Raw genomic sequence first — 20,696 nt, 5'->3', positions numbered from 1 at the left:
GTCAGTAGAAACAGCTCTGCCAGGCTTAGTAGCTAAGCTACACATGAAACCTAGGAGCTGGACTTGATTGTTAGGGCTATTTGAGATGCATGCCATTGGGAGCATTTAATATGTAGTGGGAGCTTGTCCCCCAGCAATGACAAGATTATAAAGTGCAAGATTGCAACAAGGTAGACTGTGAGGCCAAGAGTTTATCTTATTGTACAGGACATCCATTCAGGAGTTGCATAACAGCAGGACAGCAGCTGTCCTTGATCCTGGTGGTACATGCTTTCAGGCTTTTGTATATTCTGCCCAGTCAGAGACAAGAGAAGAGAGAATTTCTAGGGTGAATGGGTTTAGGTCTTTGCTTATGCTGGGCTGCTTCAGAATTATGGATAGATACCACGGTCCCTTCATCTGTTTATTTAATTATAGCTAGTATGCTGAGGTCCAAAGTAGCTTTTTCTCGAATCAAACTTAATATCTCTGGCATATTTCATGGAATTTGTTAACTTTATGGCAGCAATACAATGAAATACATGAATATAGAGAAAAAAACAAGTTACATTAAGTATATATACAAAGTTAAAATAGCAGAAATAAAAAGTGGTGAGGTAGTGTTCATGGATTCAATGTCCATTTAGAGATTGCATGGCGGAGGGGAAGAAGCTCTTTCCTGAATCGCTGAGCGGGTGCTTTCAGGTTTCTGTACCTCCTTCCCAACAGTATCAATGAGAAGAGGGTATGCCCTGGGTGGTGGGGATCTCTAATGGTGGATGCCACTTTCCTATGACACCACTCCTTGAAGGTGTCTTGTGTACTACGGAGGCTAGTAGCCATGCTGGAGCTGACAAATTTGATGAGTTTCTAGAGTTTACTTCAATCTTGTGCAGTAGCCCCTTCATAGCAGACAGTGATGCATCCAGTCAGAATGCTCTCCATGGTACATTTGTAGAAGTTTTTGAGTGTTTTAGGTGACAAACCAAAGATCCTCAAATTCCTAATGAAATATAGTCACTTTCTTGCCTTCTTTATAGCTGCATCGACATATTGTGTCCAGGTTCAGCCCTCAGAAATATTGACACCCAGGAGCTTGAAATTGCTCATTCTCTCCACTATTGATCCCTCTGTGGCAATTCCTTCATCTTACCCTTTCTGAAGTCCACAATCAGCTCTTTGGTCTTGCAGACATTGAGTGCGAGGTTGTTGCTGTGACACCACTCAACTAACTGCTATATCTCGCTCCTGTACGCCCTTTCATCAAATTTATAGATGGCATTTGAGCTGAGCCTAGCCACGCTGTTATGGGTATAGAGAGTACAGCAGTGGGCTGAGTACACATGCCTGTGGTACACGTGTTGAACCTATCCCTAAATTCTTGAAAATAAGCCTAGTTTTTCCTGCCTATTTAATTTTAGTTTATTCATATGGCCTTAAGCTATGATTAATATGGCCTCAATTCCATGAGTCCTGGTCTTGTGTAAGGTCATGGTGTGATGCAGATGGGGAACCCCATTTTCAGACTAGGACAATTGGTGGTGTTACCCTGCCAGTCCATTTGTGGGTGCTCTTCACACTCTCATCTCAGTCAAATGCAATGAGATATTTAACGGTGAACCCCATCACAGTAAAACTAATGAGTTACTCTCTCTGAATTGCGGATGTTTAATAAATGTGAGGAGACTGCTCAGCCCACAGTATCCAAGCCAGTCAAAAGGATATGACTGAGCCTAATCCTACTTTCCAGCACTAGGTCCGTAGCCCTGCGTTCACAGTTCTGCAAGTACATGGCCATCTTCTGTGCAAAAATTGTGCAAATGGAGTACTGTGTGTGAATGGAGGTCTCCTTACATGAGGACAAATATGTTGTCTGTAGGCAACGTTTAAGAGTTTACCAGGTTGATTCCAGAGATGAGGGGGTTAGCCTGTAAAGAGAGTGAGAGATGTCTGGGACTAAACTCACTGGAATTTAGAAGAATGGGGTGGGATATATATATTTACTTATTGAGACAGAGTGCAGAGTAGGCTCTCTGAGCCACACTAGCCAGCAGCCCCCAGTTTAACACTAGTCTAATCACAGGACAATTTACAATGATCAATTTGGATGGTGGGTAGGCACCCATGCGGTCACAGGGAGAACATACAGGCTCTTTACAGACAGCAGTGGGAATTGAACCTGGGGCACAGGTACTGTAAAGCATTGTACCAACATCCAGGTTACTGTGCTGCCCTATAGAAGCAGGGAAGTTGTTTCCACTGGTAAGTGAGGCTAGAAAAGAGACATAGCCTCAAGATTTAGAGAAATTGATTTAGGATGGAGCTGAGGAGAGGCTTCTTTTTCCAAAGAGGAATGAATCTGTGGAAGCAGTAGAGGCTACCTCATTAAATATATTTAGGACACGGTTAGATACATTCTTGCATAGAAGGAGAGTAAAGGGTTATGGCAGGTAGGTGGAGCTGAGTCCATGGCAAGATCAGCCGTGATCTTATTGAAAGTTGGAACAGGCTCGATGGGCCAAATGGCCGACTCCTGCTCCTATTTCTTTTGTTCTTAAATTAGATGATAGGTTCTGTATCGGCCACCCTTTCCTGCAGAGTTCTGAACCTCCATCATCCTCGCTGTGGGAAGCCTTTTCTCCTCTCCTCTCTACTTCTTCCACCAATTACTTTAAATTGATAGTCCTTGGTGATTCGGCTAAGGGATATAGGTGAGTCCTGTTTACTTGATTGAGACCCATCTTAACTCTATACATCTCAGTAAATAGCTCCCTGTAGTTTCCCCTGTTCTAAAGAAACAACCCTAACTTATTGAGTCTTTTCTCACAGCTACAATTTCACAGTCATAGTAACATCTTTGTAAATCTCCTCTGTACCCTCTCCTGTGCAATGATATCTTTCCTATTACTGCAGTGACCACAAGTGCAGGCAGTAAATGTCTACAAATGCCCTGAGGCTGTTAGTGGAAATGAATAATAGTGTAACAGTCCCAATGTTAATACTAGCTTCAGAGCTGTTACTTTTTAAACTGAGCATAATTTCACTTCCCTTAACATTCAGCTAATTAACAAAGCTAAAATCCATAAAGTTTCTTTTGACTGAAGTGTGATCAAGTCATTGGAGAGTCACTGGTAAATTAATGAAAGTGATGTCAGTGGGAGTTTTAACAGGTAAAATTTAATGCATGCCCCTTTAAAAGAAGCCAGTTATGGCATATTTTATGGGGTGGTTACTTGTTTGAAGAGTTGTAGAAACACACTCAGTGACTACTTTGTTGGGTACCTCCTGTGCCTAATAAGGTGGACACTGTGTCTGTGTTCATGTCCTTCTGCTGCTGTACCCCATCCACTTCAAGATTCGACATGTTGTGCATTCAGAGACGCTCTTCCGCACACCACTGTTGTAATGCATGCTTATTTGAGTTACTGTCACCTTCCTGTCTGCCCATCCTCCTATGACCTCTCTCATTAACAAGACGCTTTTGCCCACAGAACTGCTAGTCTCCGGATGTTTCTTACTTTTCACACCACTTTTTGTAAACTCTAAAGACTGCTGAGTGTGAACGTCCCAGGAGATCAGCAGTTTCTAGGATACCAGCAATCATTCCACGGTCAAAGTCACTTAGATCACCTTTCTTCCCCATTCTGATGTTTGGTCAGAACAACAACTGAACTTCTTGGCCAACACACACAAAATGCTGGAAGTACTCAGCAGGTCAGGAAGCATCTTTGGAAATGAATAAACAGCCTTTCATCATGACTAGAAAGGAAGGAGGAAGATTCCAGAATAAAATGAAGGGGGAAGGGGAAGCAAAACAAGCCAGAAGGTAAAGCCAGGTGGGTTGGGGAGGGAGATGAAGCGAGAGGCTGAGAGGTGATGGATGGAAAAGGCTGGAAAAGAAGGAATCTGCTAGGAGAGGAGAGTGTACCATGGGAGAAAGGGAACGAGGAGGAGGTGATAGGCAGTTGAGGAGAAAACGTAAGAGGCCAGAGTTAGGAATATAAGAAGAGGGAAAAAAATTACCTGAAAGAGAAATCAATGTTCATGCCTTCAGGTTGGAGGCAACCTAGACGGAATATGAGGTGTTGCTTCTCCACCCAGACAATGGCCTCATTGTGATAGAAGAGAAGGCCATGGACTGACATGTTGGAATGGGAACGGGGATAGGAATTAAGATGTTGGCTACCCGGAAATTCTGCTTATTGTGGGTGGAACAGAGGTGCTCAATGAAACAGCCCCCTCAATTTACAACAGGTTTCACCAGTGTAGAGGGGGCTGCACTGGCAGCCCCAGATACATAGACAATCCCAACAGATTCTCAGGTAAAGTGTTGCCTCATCTGGAAGGGCTCTGAATGGAGGTGAGGGAGGAGGGGAATGGGAAGTTGTAGCATTTCTGTCACTTGCAAGGATACGTGCTAGGAGGGAGATTAGTGGGGAGTGACGAATAGACAAAAGAATCACACAGGGAGCAATCCCTGCAGAAAGCAGTGAGTTGACGCAGGAGTAGGGGGGAGAATAAAGATATCCTCGGTGGTAGGATCTCCTTGAAGATTGCGAAAGTTGCAGAAAACTATGTGTTGGATGCGGAGGCTCATGGGTTGCTAGCTCTTGACCATGTCTGCATGCTTTTATGCATTGAGTTGCTTCCACATGATTGGCTGATTAGATATTTGCGTTAATGAGCAAAAGTTACTGAATATAATCAGTTAATCCCTGAATTTTAATGTGCCTTCATTAGTTTATCTAGTGTTATCACAGTTCGTTTATGATTCAATATTTTTATTAGCCCATTTTATTTAACCGTTGTTACAAAACTGTGACGTGTACAAAGAGTCAACAGTGAACTTTAAAAAAATAATATCAAAGAGATCTTAGTGTAGTGGTTCTTCTCAGCCTGGACTGTACAGGGGTGACGTCAGTATCAACCAGCCTCGACGCAGTTTTTTCATTAGTATCTATATCTTTATGCTATTAAACCACCTACAGTTTAATAAGAACTATTGGATTTGACTGTATTTAATATGCTGAAAGTTGTTATGAATTTTGATTAAACAATTCAGACTCAGCCTGGAAAATTACCTTCGCAAGCTGCTGCCTGCTTCAGGCATTAATCTGATCAGCCTTGGGCTGGTGTGCCTGTTGAATGTAACAACAATACTTTCAACTGATACAGGTGGGAAGATAACTGCTGCCAGGGTGTGGAAATGAATGAAATAAATAACTTTTGACCTCAGGCTACTGTAGTGCCAAGAGCTTTCACTGTAGTGTCAGTGTGGAAGAAGCAACACCTCATATTTCGTCTAGGTTGCCTCCAACCTGATGGAGTAATAGCGGATCATTGGATTGGTGGGGCAGCTGAGGTGGAGAGGAGGGGATAACTTCTCACCATGCTTTGGTAATTGAATCCACAGCGGTGTAGCAGTCTGTGCCACCGCCTCATAGTTCAGGCAACGCAAGTTCGATCCAGTTCTGTCTGTGTCCCGTTTGCATGTTCTCTCCTTGGCAACAGGCTGGCAGGTTAGTTCTGGGTTGCAGATTAGCCCTGATGTTGGCAGGTGGTAGAAAAGAACCTGAACAGTGGGGGAAAGTTGAAGAGCACTTGTGAGAGGTTGCAAGGCTACCAAGGAATAAGGAGAGGGGAAAGGGATGATGGAAATGCTCCCCTGACACCCTGCTTCGAATTAACTGCTTGAATAGCTTTGCAGCTAGCTGATAAATGATCATACTAAATTAAATATGGCCTTCCTTTCTCTAACAATGATTTCTCTAACTTCCAGTAATCTCTCCCCCTCACCCTTCTGTCCCAGGAGTACCAGGTGCCAGATCTTAAAGCATTAGTGAGCTTCGCCTGATAATCTATTTGATTATTGACTATTCAGATAACCTCTTCCTCGGTGTCAACAAGACTTCAAAGAACTCGCACCTCTCACATCAGCCGCAGAACAGTGCAAACTGCAAGCAGTTTCAAATCCCTAGGAGAGCACATCTCACTCACACAACCTCTCGTGGTCCCAGAACAACATCCGCCACAGCCAAGGAAGTTCACTACTTTCCGAGGAAGCTGGAGAGAGTTGGACTATGCACATCAATACTCACAGCCAGGAAGACTCAACAGTTACTTCCCTCTAAACCCTAAACTGATCAACACCTCCACCCACTAACGCAATCTGCCACAATCCCTCGTCACCACTACTTTATCATTTCCTGTCGGAGTCAGATGTACGGATAGTCATGTGCCTAGCTCACTTTATATATGTACAGTCTATGTATATAAGCTAATCGTATGTATATATACATATTGTGTTCTTTATGCTTATTGTGTTTTTTTGTGCTAGCTCAGATCTAGAATAACAATCATTCCATTCTCCTTTATACTTGTGTTTTGAAGAATGGGAATAAACAGTCCTGAATCTTAACACATGATCTCGTACCTTACACCTGCCATTCTGGTATCAGACATGAATATGAAAGTCTTCACATGGACTCCTCTCCGTAATCTTTAAGACCTCTTTCTGATCATGTCTTGATCTATGAGGCCCATGTCAACAAAGGTGAGCATAAACATCCCACTGTCTTATTGTACACCCATTTCTTTTCTCTGCATCGCTTGCTTGTACAAGTAGGTAAATAGAAGATACACCCATTGTCTCAGCACAATAGACCACAGGTTTCCCATGCTGGCACCTGGCAGGGAGTCCTCTCTGCAAAGGTGAGCTCTTGAAAATTTTGACTTAGAATGGAAAACCAGGATCAGGCTTCCAGGCACTGCTATTCCTGATTTAGATCCAGCAGTTCTTGCTGAAGTGTTCTCTACCAAGGAATAATGTGCATCAGAAAACGAATTGGTGTGAAGAGTGACTGATGAACACACTTTGCAAATTTCGACTATATCTGCTGTGATTTCTTGCTTCAGTTTGCTAATATATTCAGCGCAAAATACTTGTGGCCAGCTTCAGTGCGACCGGTGTGGGCAGAAAAACCCAAATAGGGCTTCCTTCTGTGTAACGTCATTGCAGAATGTACATGGCGTACTGGAGGAGAATCACAGGCAACGAAGTGCAATTAGAGCATACTCACTGTTTCAGATTGCGAGAAGGAGCGAGGCATGGCAGAAATGCATCAGGGAGATGCACAAGGCCGTAAGGCGGAGGAGCAGAATTAAGCCATTTGGCCTGTTGGTTCATTGGGATGTTTAGCTCTGCTGAAGGTGCTATAGAATACCAGCCATAGAGAACTCCAGCAAATACAGGCCCTGAGTGAGTAAATGCTCCTCATAAGTTAACTCTTTTCCCCCGGGATCATTCTAATGAACCTCATCTGGATCCTTTCCAAAGCCAAGGTGTCCATTCTTAAATAAGGGGCCCAAAGCTGCTCGCAATACTCCAATGAATTATAAAGACTCAGGATATAATCTTTGCTTTTATGTTCTAGAATTTCCCAGAACTGGGACATCGGGGCTATTAATCTAGCAACCTTTAACTTAGTCCTGACCCTTGCCCCATCCCTGGGCACACTGATAGTCCAGCAGGTAGGGGTAGAAGGACAGAATTTGTGAAGCGTGTGAGAGGTGGGTTAAACCGAAGCCGGGGTTGGAAGTTGGTTGTGGAGTTACTCATCGGAGAAGGCTGCAGTTTGGTGTTTCGGGGAAGGGCTTGGACCTGCAGGGAGGAGGTTGAGGGTGAATGAGAGGTCTGAATGTGGGAGGAGAATGTAGATCCAAATAGGGTGAAGGTGCAAAGGACAGAAGACCTTGTAGGTGGGGGATAAGTTGTCACCTCTCCCCTAAATCGTTAATAACACGAGGCCATGCCTCTCTCCTTCTCGCAATCTGAAACAGTGAGTATGCTCTAATAGCACTTCGTTGCCTGTGATTCTCCTCCGGTACGCCATGTACATTCTGCAATGACGTTACACAGAAGGAAGACCTATCCAGGTTTTTTCCCCCACAGTCACACTGAAGCTGGCCACAAGTATTTTACTTCAGGTCCTGGAAGAGAAGCAGTTTATAGGGAGACCCAGCTCAGGCCCTTCTGCCCACTGAGTCTGTGTTGGCCCATTAACACTAAAACTATATTAATTCCATTTATTTTATTCTCCCCACATTCCCATCAACTGTCCCCAGATTTTACCACTTTTATCCCTTGAGGCAACTTACAATGGCTAACAATGCTACCAACCCGCACGCCTCTGTGATTCTACAACTTCATGACTCCATTCTAAGCAGAATGGAACTGTAGCCTAAGTAATAGAAAATGAAATGTGGATTCCTTGCACCACTCAGCCCTTGACTGCCAGGCAGCCACCTAGCAATTTCTGTATAATTCAGTCCCTCCATCATTCTGTTCAATAAGTTGATAAAGGGAGTGGGCTGACATCTACCAGATTGATTCCTAATGCAGTACTTTTGTTGTATGAAGACAGGTTATGCATTGTATACCTTTTCTCTGATATTTAGAACTATTATGTATGATCTCATTAAATCAGAGGATTGACATTGCCCCAACCATCATGTCTAGAACTGGAGGTCAAAGTCTCAAAATTAAGGATCGGCCTCTCAGGACTGGATAAAGAGGAAATTTTGGGGAGTCTTTGGAATTCTCTACCGACAGAGATGCTGGAGATTCTGCCACTGAATATAGTCAAGACAGTACTGATAACTGGGATTAGCATAGTCATGGGCTTGATGGTTGCTACATCCACCTACTGAATATTGAAAGGCCTAGAAAGAGTGGACGTGGAGAAGGTGTTTCTTACAGTGGGGGAATCTAGGACCAAATGGCACAGCCTCAGAATGTAAGGACATCCTTTGAGAACAGAGATAAGGAGAAATTTATTTAGCCAGAGGGTGTTGGATCTATGTAATTTATTGCCACAGACGGCTGTGGAGGCCAAGTCATTGGATATATTTAAAGCAAAGGCTGCTAGGTTCTAAATTAATAAGGGTGTCAATGGTTAAGGGGAGACGGGAGCAGAATGGGTTGAGGGGAAAATAAATCAGTTGTGATCAAATGGCAGAGGACTCAATAGGCTGAATGGTCTAATTTTGCTATTATGTCTTATGATTTTATAGGGCAAAGGGCCTAGATATGTGCTGATGACTCCAAAACAGAGATTGATACATTTTTGGAGGTTAACAGAATCAAGGGGTACAGGTTTAAAGCAAAGAGTGGCGCTGGGGTAGAAGATGAGCCATGATGTTAGGCATGAGGGGTCAATGGTCTAATTGTGCTGTTATTTCCACAGACAATACTCTGTCTACCCGCATTATTTGTAACAGAAAGCAATCAGGCTGAGAGTTGCAGTGTCTTCCAAACAGGAGCAAATCAGCAGATGCTAGAAATCCAGAGCAACAAGCACAAAATGTTGGAGGAATTCAGCAGGTCAGCAGGAGTACAGGTGGTAGGTGATGGGTGAAACTGGGAGAGGGGAAGGGGTGAAGTAAAGAGCTGGGAAGTTGTCTAGTGATAGAGATAAAGGGCTGGAGGAGGGGGAATCCAATGGGAGAGGGTAGAAGAACATGGAAGAAAGGGGAAGAGAAGGAGCATCAGAGGGAGGTGATAGGCAGGTAAGGAAAAGGTGAGAGAGGGAAACAGGAATGGGGAATGGTGAAGGAGAAGGGGAGGTGCAATTACTGGAAGTTCATGAAATTAGTGCTCATGTCATCAGATTGGAGGCTACCCAGACGTAATATAAGGTGTTGCTCCTCCATCCTGAGTGTGACCTCATCGTGGGAGTGGAGGAGGCCATGGACTGACATGCTGGAATGTGAAAGGAAAGTAGAAATGAAGTGGGTGGCTACCAGGAGATGCCGCTTTTAATGACAGGTGGAACATAGGTGCTCAGTGAAGCAGTTTCCCAATCTACATCAGGTCTCACCGATAAACGGGAGCACTGGATACAGTAGATGACCCCAACAGACTCACCGGTGAAGTGTTGCCTCACCTGGAATGACTGCTTGGGGCCCTGAATGGTAGTGAGGGTGGAAGTGTAGGGGCAATTATAGAACTTGTCCTGCTTGCAAGGATAAGTACCAGGAGGGATGAGTAGACAAGGGAGTTATGATTTGTCGCTGTGCCTGCCTTTCTGTCGGCTCTGTGGAACAGTCTATGTTCCAAGCCTACACAAGTATCACTCTCCAACTCTTCTTACACTACATTGGCAACTGCATTGGTGCTGCTTCCTGCACCCATGCAGAGCTCGGCGACTTCATCAACTTTGCCTCCAACTTCTACCCTGCCCTCAAATTCACTTGATCCATTTCCGAAACCTCCCTCCCCTTTCTCAATCTCTCTGTCTGCAACTCTGGAGACAGTCTATCTGCTGACATCTTTTATAAATGCACTGATTCTCACAGCTACTTTGACTATACCTCTTCTCACCCTGTCACTTGTGAAAAACATCATCACTTTTTCTCAGTGCCTCCATCTCTGCTGCATCTGCTCTCAAAATGAGACTTTTCATTCCAGAACTACTGAGATGTCCTCCATCTTCAAAGAAAGGGGCTTCCCTTCCTCCACCATCAATGCTGCCCTCACCTGCATCTCTTCCACCTCACGCACGTCTGCCCTCACCCATCTTCCCACCACCCACCAGGGATTGGGTTCCTCTCGTCCTCACCTACCACCCCACTTGCCTCTGCGTCCAGCACATAATTCTCTGTAACTTTCACCAAGTGCATTTTCCCCTCTTCCCCCAGTTTCCACTTTCCGCAGGGATTGCTCCCTACGCAGCTGTCTTGTCCACTCATCCCTCCCCACTGGTACTTATCTTTGTAAGCGGAACAAGTGCTACACCTGCCCCTACACCTCCTCCCTCACTACCATACAGGGCTGCAAACGGTCCTTCCAGGTGAGACGACACTTCACCTGTGTGTCTGTTGGGGTCATCTACTGGATCTGGCGCCCCTGGAGTGGCCTCCTGTATATCAGTGAGACCCAACGTAGACTGGAATAGCACTTCACTGAGCACCTCTGTCTGGTGCTCTTCCTCCTTCCCTTTCTTCCATGGCCTTCTATCTTGTCTCCAACTCTTTATCTCTTTCACCAATCAACTTCCCAACTCTTTACTTCACCCCTCTCTCCTCTCCCGGTTTCACCTATCACCTACCTTGTATTTCTTCCTCCCCTCCTCCCTCCTCCTTACTCAGACTTCACCTCTTTCTTTCCAGTCCTGATGAAGGAGCTCGGCCCAAAACGTTGCCTGTTTAAGGCTGATTTATACTTGTGTGTCACATCTACGCCATACGTACCGTGTACCCTACACCGTAGGGTGACGTTCTCCTCCCCAAAAAAGTAACTCACGCGTTTCGGCGACACAGACTGCAACGACTGTGATTGGTCCGCTTGGTAGCATCGCATTTCCTCCTATGCATTTCTGGTTGTTTCTTCTCCGCCACGCCTGTACACCGATGCAAAATAGTTGAACTAAATCGTCAAATCTACCTGCCGACATGCAAAAATGTTTGAAATACATTTTTTCATCCATGTCTGTTACAAAGAAATTCAACACAGTGGCATAGAAACCCCACCACCAACTAGCGTTTTGGCACACATCAATGCACGCTTGCTACAGCATAGAGCTACGCTGAAGTGATCAGCCTTTATTCTTTGCCACCCACAGATGCTGCCTGGCCTGCTGAGTTCCTCCAGCATTTTGTGTGTGTTGCAATAGAATGTCTTTATCCCTCACTGGAAGGAGTGATGGAGGTTCAGCATTCAGAATCAAAATCAAGTTCATTATCACCGAAATACAGTATGCTGGGATATTTGTTGATTTTTGGTGGCAGTACTATGTATACATAAAGAACACTATAAATTATAATTGCATATACATCTGTATTTATAAATGTAATTAAGTAGTTGTGCAAAAAGAGAGCAAGCGTTATGAGGCAATGTTCATTGGTCCATTGTCCATTCAGAAATCCGTTGGTGGAGCAGGAGAAACTGTTCCTAAGATGTTAAATGTGTGTCTTCAGGCTCCTGTACTTCCTCTCTGATGGTAGTAATAGGAAGAGAGTATGTCCTGAGTGATGAGGTCCTTAATGATGGAAGCTGTCTTTTTGCAGCATTGCATTTTGAAGAAGTCCTTGATGCTGGAGAGGCTAGTGCCCATGATGGAGCAGGCTCAGTCCTGAATTCAGTGCCCATTTCTACTTTCCCTTGAGAAGAAGGTGATGAAACACATTCTGAGCACTCTGAGTTGAGCTATTGCCTCCCTACTCCGCCCCCCCCCCCCCCCCGACCCCACCACTTCAAGCCTCCCTTCAGCACCTTTTTGTGAGGGAAGGGTTCAGTTCCAGCTTTCCACAACTCTTCCCTGAAAGGGTTAATGCAAGCAGTTAATGCATTCTGACATCAGCGTGTACGAACCAGGCAAAAGCAGTCCTGGGAGGGGATAGATGCACGAGAGGGAGGAGCCACCACCGTTGTCGTGTCACCGTGGCAACCCACCGGCAGAAAGTGCAGAGACTAGGTACGGGATAATTCTGGTAGGTTAGACGTGCAGTCAGCTGCAAGTGTGCACGAGTCACACAACAGTTAATGTACCTAAATCCATAACACCGGCTCACTTCCACAGAAAGTGGTCATTCTGACAGAAAGGAACGTCACCTGCCCGGACAAGTATGCTTGTGTGACAGACTTCTCAGCTGAAGGCTGTAGACTGGAACTGTGTCTATCTGCGAACTGTATGAAAATCTGTTGGGGCAGAGTGAATTGCCAGCCCTCTGCAAGCTCCTGATCCCAGGAACCATGAGAGACACGGCTGCAGCTAGTCAGCCAGGTGACTTGAAGGTCACTTGAGGTGCAGGAGAACGAAAGACAGTGGTGGGGGGAAGTGGAAGAAAATACACAATTGTCCGACTGGGGGCAGAAGACACAGGACCTGCGAGGCGTTGTGGGCTGGAGGAACATACACTCTCACTCAGGCCACGGGAGTGCGAGCTGGAAACCGCAAGGAAACCAGACATGGCCGAGAAAGGTGACAGGGCGCCCTCGAGAAAGGCAGGACTCCGAGCTGCTGTGGTACTGATTGGGTTGTTGCACAGATCACGAAGAGAAAAGGACCGAAGGTAAAGTGCTCTGTCCATCAGAGGTCTCTCTTAACCCCTTCACTGCTGGTGTGAGGCTTGCCTGCAGCTGAACCAGCTGAGGAGAAACTTCCCGAAATGGCTCTGTCCCAGCAAACTGTTATGTGCTAGTGGTTTGCTGACATAGGGTTAAAGTTACTTATCACATGTTTGACTCGTCCTTTGGACTTACAACTTTGACCTTGATGCATGGTTAAGAGTATTTAAAGGAAAGTGGAAAATTTGTCAGCTACTCTGCTTTGATCGGTGCAGCTTAAAAGGTAACTGCGTATCTGTCAGGGACATTTAACTGTATTGATGCAGTGTTAAAGCATGAGGATATAGAGCCAGAACTCCCAGTAATAATTTCCATTTATATAGTGCCTTTAATCTATGCACCTAGTATCACAAAATCATCTCAGTACCTTGAATATTTGTGCCCTCCAGCAGACAGATGAAGTAAATGGTGCATCTTTGGCAGCGTGGCCATTTAAAAAGAAGTTTTGTGTATTTTTCACATTCGCCTGTTGTATAATGTAACTTTGGAGATGTAAGCTACCAGATGGCTTTTCTCAATTCTTCAGATGCTTGGAATAAATTAGCAAACAGATAACATTCAACTGATTACTAGTTATAAAGAAGGTAACACTCAAAGAGGTGTATTTAACACTGGCAGCCTGTTTAAACCCTTATGTGACAGCCCCTTCCCATTCACTGTAGCGACAATCTCTTAATGTATAATTATGCACTGGCACAGGACAGAAACAGAGGGACAGAGGTAATGACTGACCTAGAGAGAGAGAGAGAGAGAGAGAGAGAGAGATAGTGAGAATTTTAGACCTTGAGACAGAGACAAAGAGAGATGAAGGACATAAGACTGAGAAACAGGGAGAGAGAGAAAGTTAAAAACCTAGAGATGGAGAGGGGGGTAAAGACTGAGAGACAGAGAGAGAAGTAAAGACCAAGAGACAGAGAGATAAAGACTGAGAGAGAGAGAGAGAGAGAGAGAGAGAGAGAGAGAGAAAAGGAGGTAATGACCAAGAGAGAGAGAGACAAAGACCAAGAGGGAGAGAGAGAGATTAGGTGGATTTCAATCTGAAGATGGTGAGCAAAGCAAAGAGCAAGTCAGGGCAAAATAACCTTGTGGTCATGCCACCTTCAATTCGTTGTAACAATGCTGTTTTGATAAGCTTCACTCTAAGCTGACAGCTCTTTCTCAGTAGTGCCATTTTGCTGTTTACATTATCAGTTGATACCTGGAGCGATGCCTGAAGTTTTCCAGGAACTTAGTTTAGTGCAGAAATGAAGGCAATCAAAGCTCTTCGCTGTGTGATTAATGTTGAGTCTTTCACCAACAACATTACATCTGTGACCTCTGGTTCTTAAGATTGTTTAATGTCATTTCCAGCACACAAGTGTAAAGGAGGATGAAGTACAAATTGCCCTGGATCTCATGCAGCACAAAAAGAATACATAATAAGATAAAGAACAATAATAGAGGAGTATTAAATAAACACAGTAAATATAAATACGTAAGCTAGCTTATATGCATAGATTGATTTTATGTCTATAAAATGACACTAGGTACAGAAGTATCTGTACATAAGGTGACTCTGACAGAAGATGATAAAGTGGTGGTGGGAGTGCGTGTTAATGGTAGAGGTGTTGATCAGCCTTACTGCTTTGGGAAAGTAACTGCTTTTAAGTCTGGTGGGCCTCATGTGGATGCTATGTAGCCTCCTCCCGGATGGGAGTGGGACAAACAGTCCATGGGCAGGGTGGGTGGGATTCTTTATGATATTCCTGGCCTTTTTCCAGCACCTTTCTGTATATCTGTCCTTGATGTAGAGTAGGCTGATGCCAGTGATGCTTTGGGCAGTTTTGACACCCCATTGCAGAGCCTCCTTTGACCTTTATTTCCCCAGTATATCCCCAAAACACTTCTTCAGATCAGTGAAACACCTCAAAGCCAGGTTTTCCTCACTGTTATCTCCAGCAGAGGTCCAGGCTTTAACTCACGAAAAGCCGAGCCAGCTCCTTAAGCATCTTTGCCTGTTGGAGCCTGGGCTACAGCTGGTGCAGATGCGATCCAGTGATGCAGCTGAATGGCGCCTAAAAGCAGATCGACCTTCAGTGCCGTGAGAACTAAATACCTAATGTGAACGGAGCACCTCCATCTCTGCATTAGAAGGTCACTCCGGCAAGCTGAATATATAAAACAAAAGCCAACAATGCTGGAAACGTTCAGTGGGTCAGGCAGCGCTTGCAGAGAGGAAATCGAGCTGGATGACCCTTCGCCAGAACAGATGAGTATGAACCACAGGCTGGCACTTCAGGGTGAGAGTTCCGTCTCGATGGAGGTAGCCGTGGTGTTAAACCAAGTCTCATCCGCCCACTTATGTGGAGATCAGGAAATCCTTTGACCAGCACCGTCAAATTCATCGAGATAATAATGACCTGGCTCTCTGTGCAGGTCGATAGCACAAACATTAACTGCCGATCAACAATAGTGGACTGCACTTTATATTGCACTTCAGTGACCTTAATTCATTGGGTTTGGAGCTGCTTGGGTTATTTTGAGGATTATTCAAAGTCAAAGTAAAATTAATTATTGAAGAATGTGTATGTTATGTTATTGTACTTTGAGATTCGCTGCCTTGCAGGCATTGACAGGAGAAAAGAAATACAATAGAACTTACAAAAACTATACACAAACAAGACTGACAAACAACAAATATGCAATGAAGGACAAATTGTGCAAATATGTCAGTTTAATACGGAGAAAAAGAGTTGTAAAGAGTCCTTGAAAGTGAGTCTGTAGGTTGTTGAATCAGTTAGACCATAAAGCCATAGCACAGAGGAACAAATTTAGGCCACCATGCCTGATTTATTATCCCTCGCAACCCCACTCTCCTGCATTTTCTTCTGGAAGAAAGGTAAGGCATGAACATGACAGAGTGTCCACCACTTGCCTTTCTGGTGCTCCAAGCTATTTTGCAGCCAGTTAAGTACTTTACGAGTTGTAGTCACTTGTAAAGTAGGAAATGCAGCAGCCAGTTTCTGCACAGCAAGCCTCCACAGGCTGTTTCAGGACTGTATAGTGTAAGCAACACTGCTGTTTAAGAAATGGACTTGCAGAATTCTTTTAAGGGATTGAAGATACTTGAAGGGACTTGGTACTTCGACTAAGGATCCCCGAAGGAAGGCCTGCTTTTTAAGCAGTGTTCTGGAAGCTTAAAGCCAACTTCTGGCTCTGAAAACTGGGTTGTCATAAAAGATATCGCCCATTTCAGCAATGTCCTTCAGGAAAGGAGAATTGCCGTTGTGGTGTGTTCTGCACTTTGGTAGTTCCAGACCTGATTCACTGCCCAGAGAAGTCCCTGCCACTCCGATCATACTCCATCACCGAAGAACGTCAAGTTCCAAGCCATTTCAGCTGTGGAAGTAATGCGGAAATATTAGCTTTATTTGTCACCTGCACATCAAAGCATACAGTATAGTGTGTTCTTTATGTCAACAGCCAGCACAGTCTGAGTTGGTGCTGGGGCGGGGGGGTGGCTGCCTGCAAGTTTTGCCATGCTTCCAGCACCGACATAGCATGCCCACAACTTACTGACCCTAACCTGTTCATCTTTGGAACATGGGAGGAAACTAGAGTAGCTGGAGGAAACCCACAAGCAACAGGGAGAATGTCCAAGTCCTTACGGACAGTGGCGGGAATTGAACCCTGATCGCTGGCACTACATTAACTGGTGCTCCACTTTGCCAATCAAAGTGGTCGGGGGCATGTGTGTAGCTCAGCTAAGAATTGTTGTTCAATTTATCTTTATCAACTACGGCTCAGCATTCAATCCTATCGCTTCAAGACTTTAGCCTCAATACCTCCTTGTGTAATTGGATCTTTGATTTCCTCACTTGCAGACCACAGTCAGTTTGGATTGGCAACATCTCCTCCACAAACTCCATCAATGCAGGTGCACCACAAGGCTGTGTGTTTAGCTCCCTGCTCTACTCACTTTATACTTACAGCCATGAGGTTAAGTACAGCTCCGAAGCCATATTTGAGTTTGCTGACAACACCACTATTGTCGGCTGAACCAAAGGTGGCGACGAGTCAGCATATAGGAGAGTGGTTGAAAATCTGCTGAGTGGTGCCAGAACAATAACCTCTCATTCAACGTCAGTAAGATCAAGCAGCTGATTATTAACTGCAGGAGGAGGAAATCGAAGGTCCAGTCCTCATTGGGGGAATCAGAAGAGGAGAGGGTCAGCAACTTTAAATTCCTCAGTGTTATCATTTCAGACAGTCTCTCCTGGGCCCAGTATGTAAGGGCAATAATGAAGAGAGCATGGCAGCACCTGTACTTAGAAGCTTGTGAAGATTTGGCCTGACATCTAAAACTTTGACAAACTTCTATAGATGCATGGTGGAGAGTATATTGACTAGTTGCCTCACAGCCTAGTATAGAAGCACTAATGCCCTTGAATGGAAAATCCTACAATAAGTTGTGGATAGAGCCCAGTCCATCACGGGTAAAGCTCTCTGCCCCATCTGCACAGAGTGCTGTTGCAAGAAAGTCACATCCATCATCAGGGACCCTCACCACCCAGTCCATCAAGGTACTCAGGACTCACAACTCTAGCTTCAGGAACATTTATTACTCCTCAACCATTAGACTCTTGAATCAGCGGGGATAATTGCACTCAACTTCACTTGCCCCATCATTGAAATGTTCCCACAACCTATGAAGACACTGTCAAGGGCTTTTCATCTCATGATCTCAATATTTATTGCTTATTTATTTATTATTATTATTATTATTATTATTATTATTATTATTATTATTATTATTATTATTATTATTATTATTATTATTATTGTTGTTGTTGTTGTTGTTATTATAATTGTTTTTATTATTTTTTCTCTTTTGTATTTGCACAGTTAGTTGTCTTTTGCACTTTGGTTGTCTGTCCACCCTGTTGGGTACAGTCTTTCATTGATTCTGGTATGGTTCTTGGATCTACTGAGTATGCCTGCAAGAAAACAAACCTCAGGGTCGTATATGGTGACATTTATATGAATTTTGAACTCTGAATGGTTATGCCTTCCTTCCTGTGGCTTTGTAGAGGTGCTCAAAATCCAGAAGAGGTGAGGGGGAGAGGAAAGAAAGATAAACTTTTTGGTTAAGAAGCAGATGCCACGGATTTCAAGTTGTTGGTAAAAGACTCAGGAAAACATTATCACAGAGCAAGTAGCAAGTAGGGACCCAGGTCAGTGACTGCATTTAGGCAGTGTCTTGAATCGTTTAGACGTACAGAGCTATGAACCAAGTGCTAGGTGATGGGCTTAATATGGAACAGTTCCTACAGGGCGGCTGGGACAAGTGGGCCTGTTTAATCTTGCTTTTCAACTGATCAGGACTTTGGAGTCAACCATCACCACTGTGTGTCTAGAATCGTATAGAGTAGGGTTAGGGTTGACATTGTTGAATGTTGTAGTGTGATGTAATTTATTACTCTTGATCGTTAGTCTAGGATCATTAAAGAATCCTTCCAAGTGATTTAGTCAGTAGCCTGAGGTGTAAGTAAATTCAGTTTCAGAAATAAATAAATTCAGATGGAAATGGATTCTTTGTAAAGGGAATTGGATGGATAATGACAGGGAAAAATTACAACTCCCTGGGGAATGTATTCAGGTGTAAACTTGACTGCATTATTGTTGCAGAGAAGTAGTACAGGCTCAATGGACCAAATGGCCTTCTTTACGCCGTGACAATTTCATAATTCTCTGTAACTGGGAATGAGCACGGCACCTCTCCTGATGACGTTCCTTCCTCCCCTGTAAGGCTACACTTTGACCAACTTGGAGGAGTCCAGACTCTTCCTTGGGGAGAAGTACAAATTCAAACCAACCAACCCCTCTGTCCCTGAAGTCATTCTAACAATCATGGGTTCCATAAACCCATGAACCATACTGCGTTATTCCTTTTATTTGGACAACTTGTTTATTTTAGTAATTTGTACCAATTTTATGACTTGGGTGCCGCAAAACAAATGTCATTACATACGTGTCAGTGTTAATAAATCGGATTCTGTCAGAGTGACTAAGCAACACCTGCAAGGGGAGGTTTGGGAGCAGTCCAAACCTTCAGAAGAGTTTAAGCATAACCAGATGTACGTAGTAACCAACAGAGAACTTCATAAAGCCGTAGAGCCATGGAGCACTGCATGAGGTAGGCCCTTTGACCCAGCCAGTCCATGCTGAACAATTATTTAACCTGTTTCCTTCAACCTGCATCCAGACCATAGGTCTCCAAACGCCTCCCATCCATGTACCTTTCCAAATTTCTCTTAAATGTTAAAGTTTGTATATTCAGAATACTCATGTCCTCAGTATTATTATTATTATTATTACCATCATCATTGTTATTATTTTAGTATTTGCCAGATTGTCTTTTGCACATTGGTTGTTTGTCAGTCTTGGTTATTGTGTAGTTTTTCTTTGATTCTATTACGTTTCTTTGTTTTCCTGTGAATGCCTGCAAGAAAATTAATCTCAGGATACTATATGACGATAGGTAAATACTTTGAGAAGAAATTTACTTTGAATACGTTCCAAGTTTCCCACCACTGATACCACCAAGGTCAGTTTGGAAGGAAATGAAGCTGTGGGGGCCAAGTCACTGGGTATATTTAAAGCGGTGGTTGATAGGTTCTTGATTAGTAAGGGTGTGAAAAGTTATGGGGAGCAGACAGGAGAATGGGGTTGATAGGGATAATAGGCTTGCTGTACCATATTACCTAATTCTGCTCCTATGTCTTATGGTCTTAATGGTCTCTCACACTTTTGGACACATCCACGACAACCCTCTCAACTTTCTCTGCTCTACAAAAGAATACTCCTTCCCTGCAGCCTTTCCCATTATGATCTGGAATCATTCTAATAAATCATTCCTGTGCCTGCTTGCAGTATATGCACATCAAAATAACGTCCACAGTCACAGTATGGATCAAAGCAGCAGAACGGGATAAAATGGAAGCTGGGTAAACTTGTAGGATATGATTTATTCATTTAGATCAATCAGTATCAGTTTGTACTCCACTGAATGCATACACATTTCAATTACTCAATACATTAGGTGCAATCCTTAGTGATCCATGGGTTTGGAGTTCATTAGGTTTGGATCATCACAGTTTAAAGGCAGCTAATTAACTTACCAACCAGCAATTCTTTGGAATGTGTGAGGAAGCCAGAGCACCCAGTAGAAATGCATGGTGCCACGAATGGGAGAACGTGCAAACTCCTCACCAACAGCACCTAAGGGCAGGAATGAACATGGGTCTCAGACATGTTCAGTTCAGAAGAGCAAGGCATTGGCTCTGCTGGCTGTACTCACTGTGCTGCTGTGAGGTTTAGCATCCAAGATTGGATGGGGGTATTAGGCTTTTCCAATATGGTACAATAAGCAGTGACTCTAGCTCAGATGGAAACATCTCTGATGTTCAGAAAATAAAAGTGAAACAAAAAGTAAATAGCATCTTCTTGAAAGAAATCTTTTTAACTGACATATTTAAGACCACAAGACCATAAGACACAGAGGCAGAATTAGGTCATTTGTCCCATTGAGTCTGCTCTGCCCTTCCATCAT

General features: G+C 44.0%; 1 protein-coding gene across 5 annotated transcripts in view; it reads left to right on the top strand.

Annotated features, from left to right (window-relative positions):
- LOC132396063 (rap1 GTPase-activating protein 2-like) overlaps positions 1-20,696 on the top strand; it is a 298,797-nt gene that overhangs the window by 139,783 nt on the left and 138,318 nt on the right. For 2 of the 5 annotated variants that reach the window (XM_059973424.1, XM_059973421.1), the window contains exon 1: positions 12,407-13,050. The exons of 2 other annotated variants lie outside the window; for them this stretch is intronic. In XM_059973424.1, coding sequence (XP_059829407.1) covers positions 12,947-13,050 — 104 coding nt within the window. In that variant the 5' untranslated portion in view covers positions 12,407-12,946. Of the gene's footprint in view, positions 1-12,405; positions 13,051-20,696 lie in introns of those variants that run through there. One more of the 5 variants, XM_059973422.1, reaches the window with a different exon arrangement.

Source organism: Hypanus sabinus, chromosome 6, assembly GCF_030144855.1.
Source record: "Hypanus sabinus isolate sHypSab1 chromosome 6, sHypSab1.hap1, whole genome shotgun sequence".
Classification (NCBI taxonomy): domain Eukaryota; kingdom Metazoa; phylum Chordata; class Chondrichthyes; order Myliobatiformes; family Dasyatidae; genus Hypanus; species Hypanus sabinus.
The sequence above is the reverse complement of the archived record's forward strand: the minus strand, read 5'-3'. Positions and strand labels throughout refer to the sequence as shown.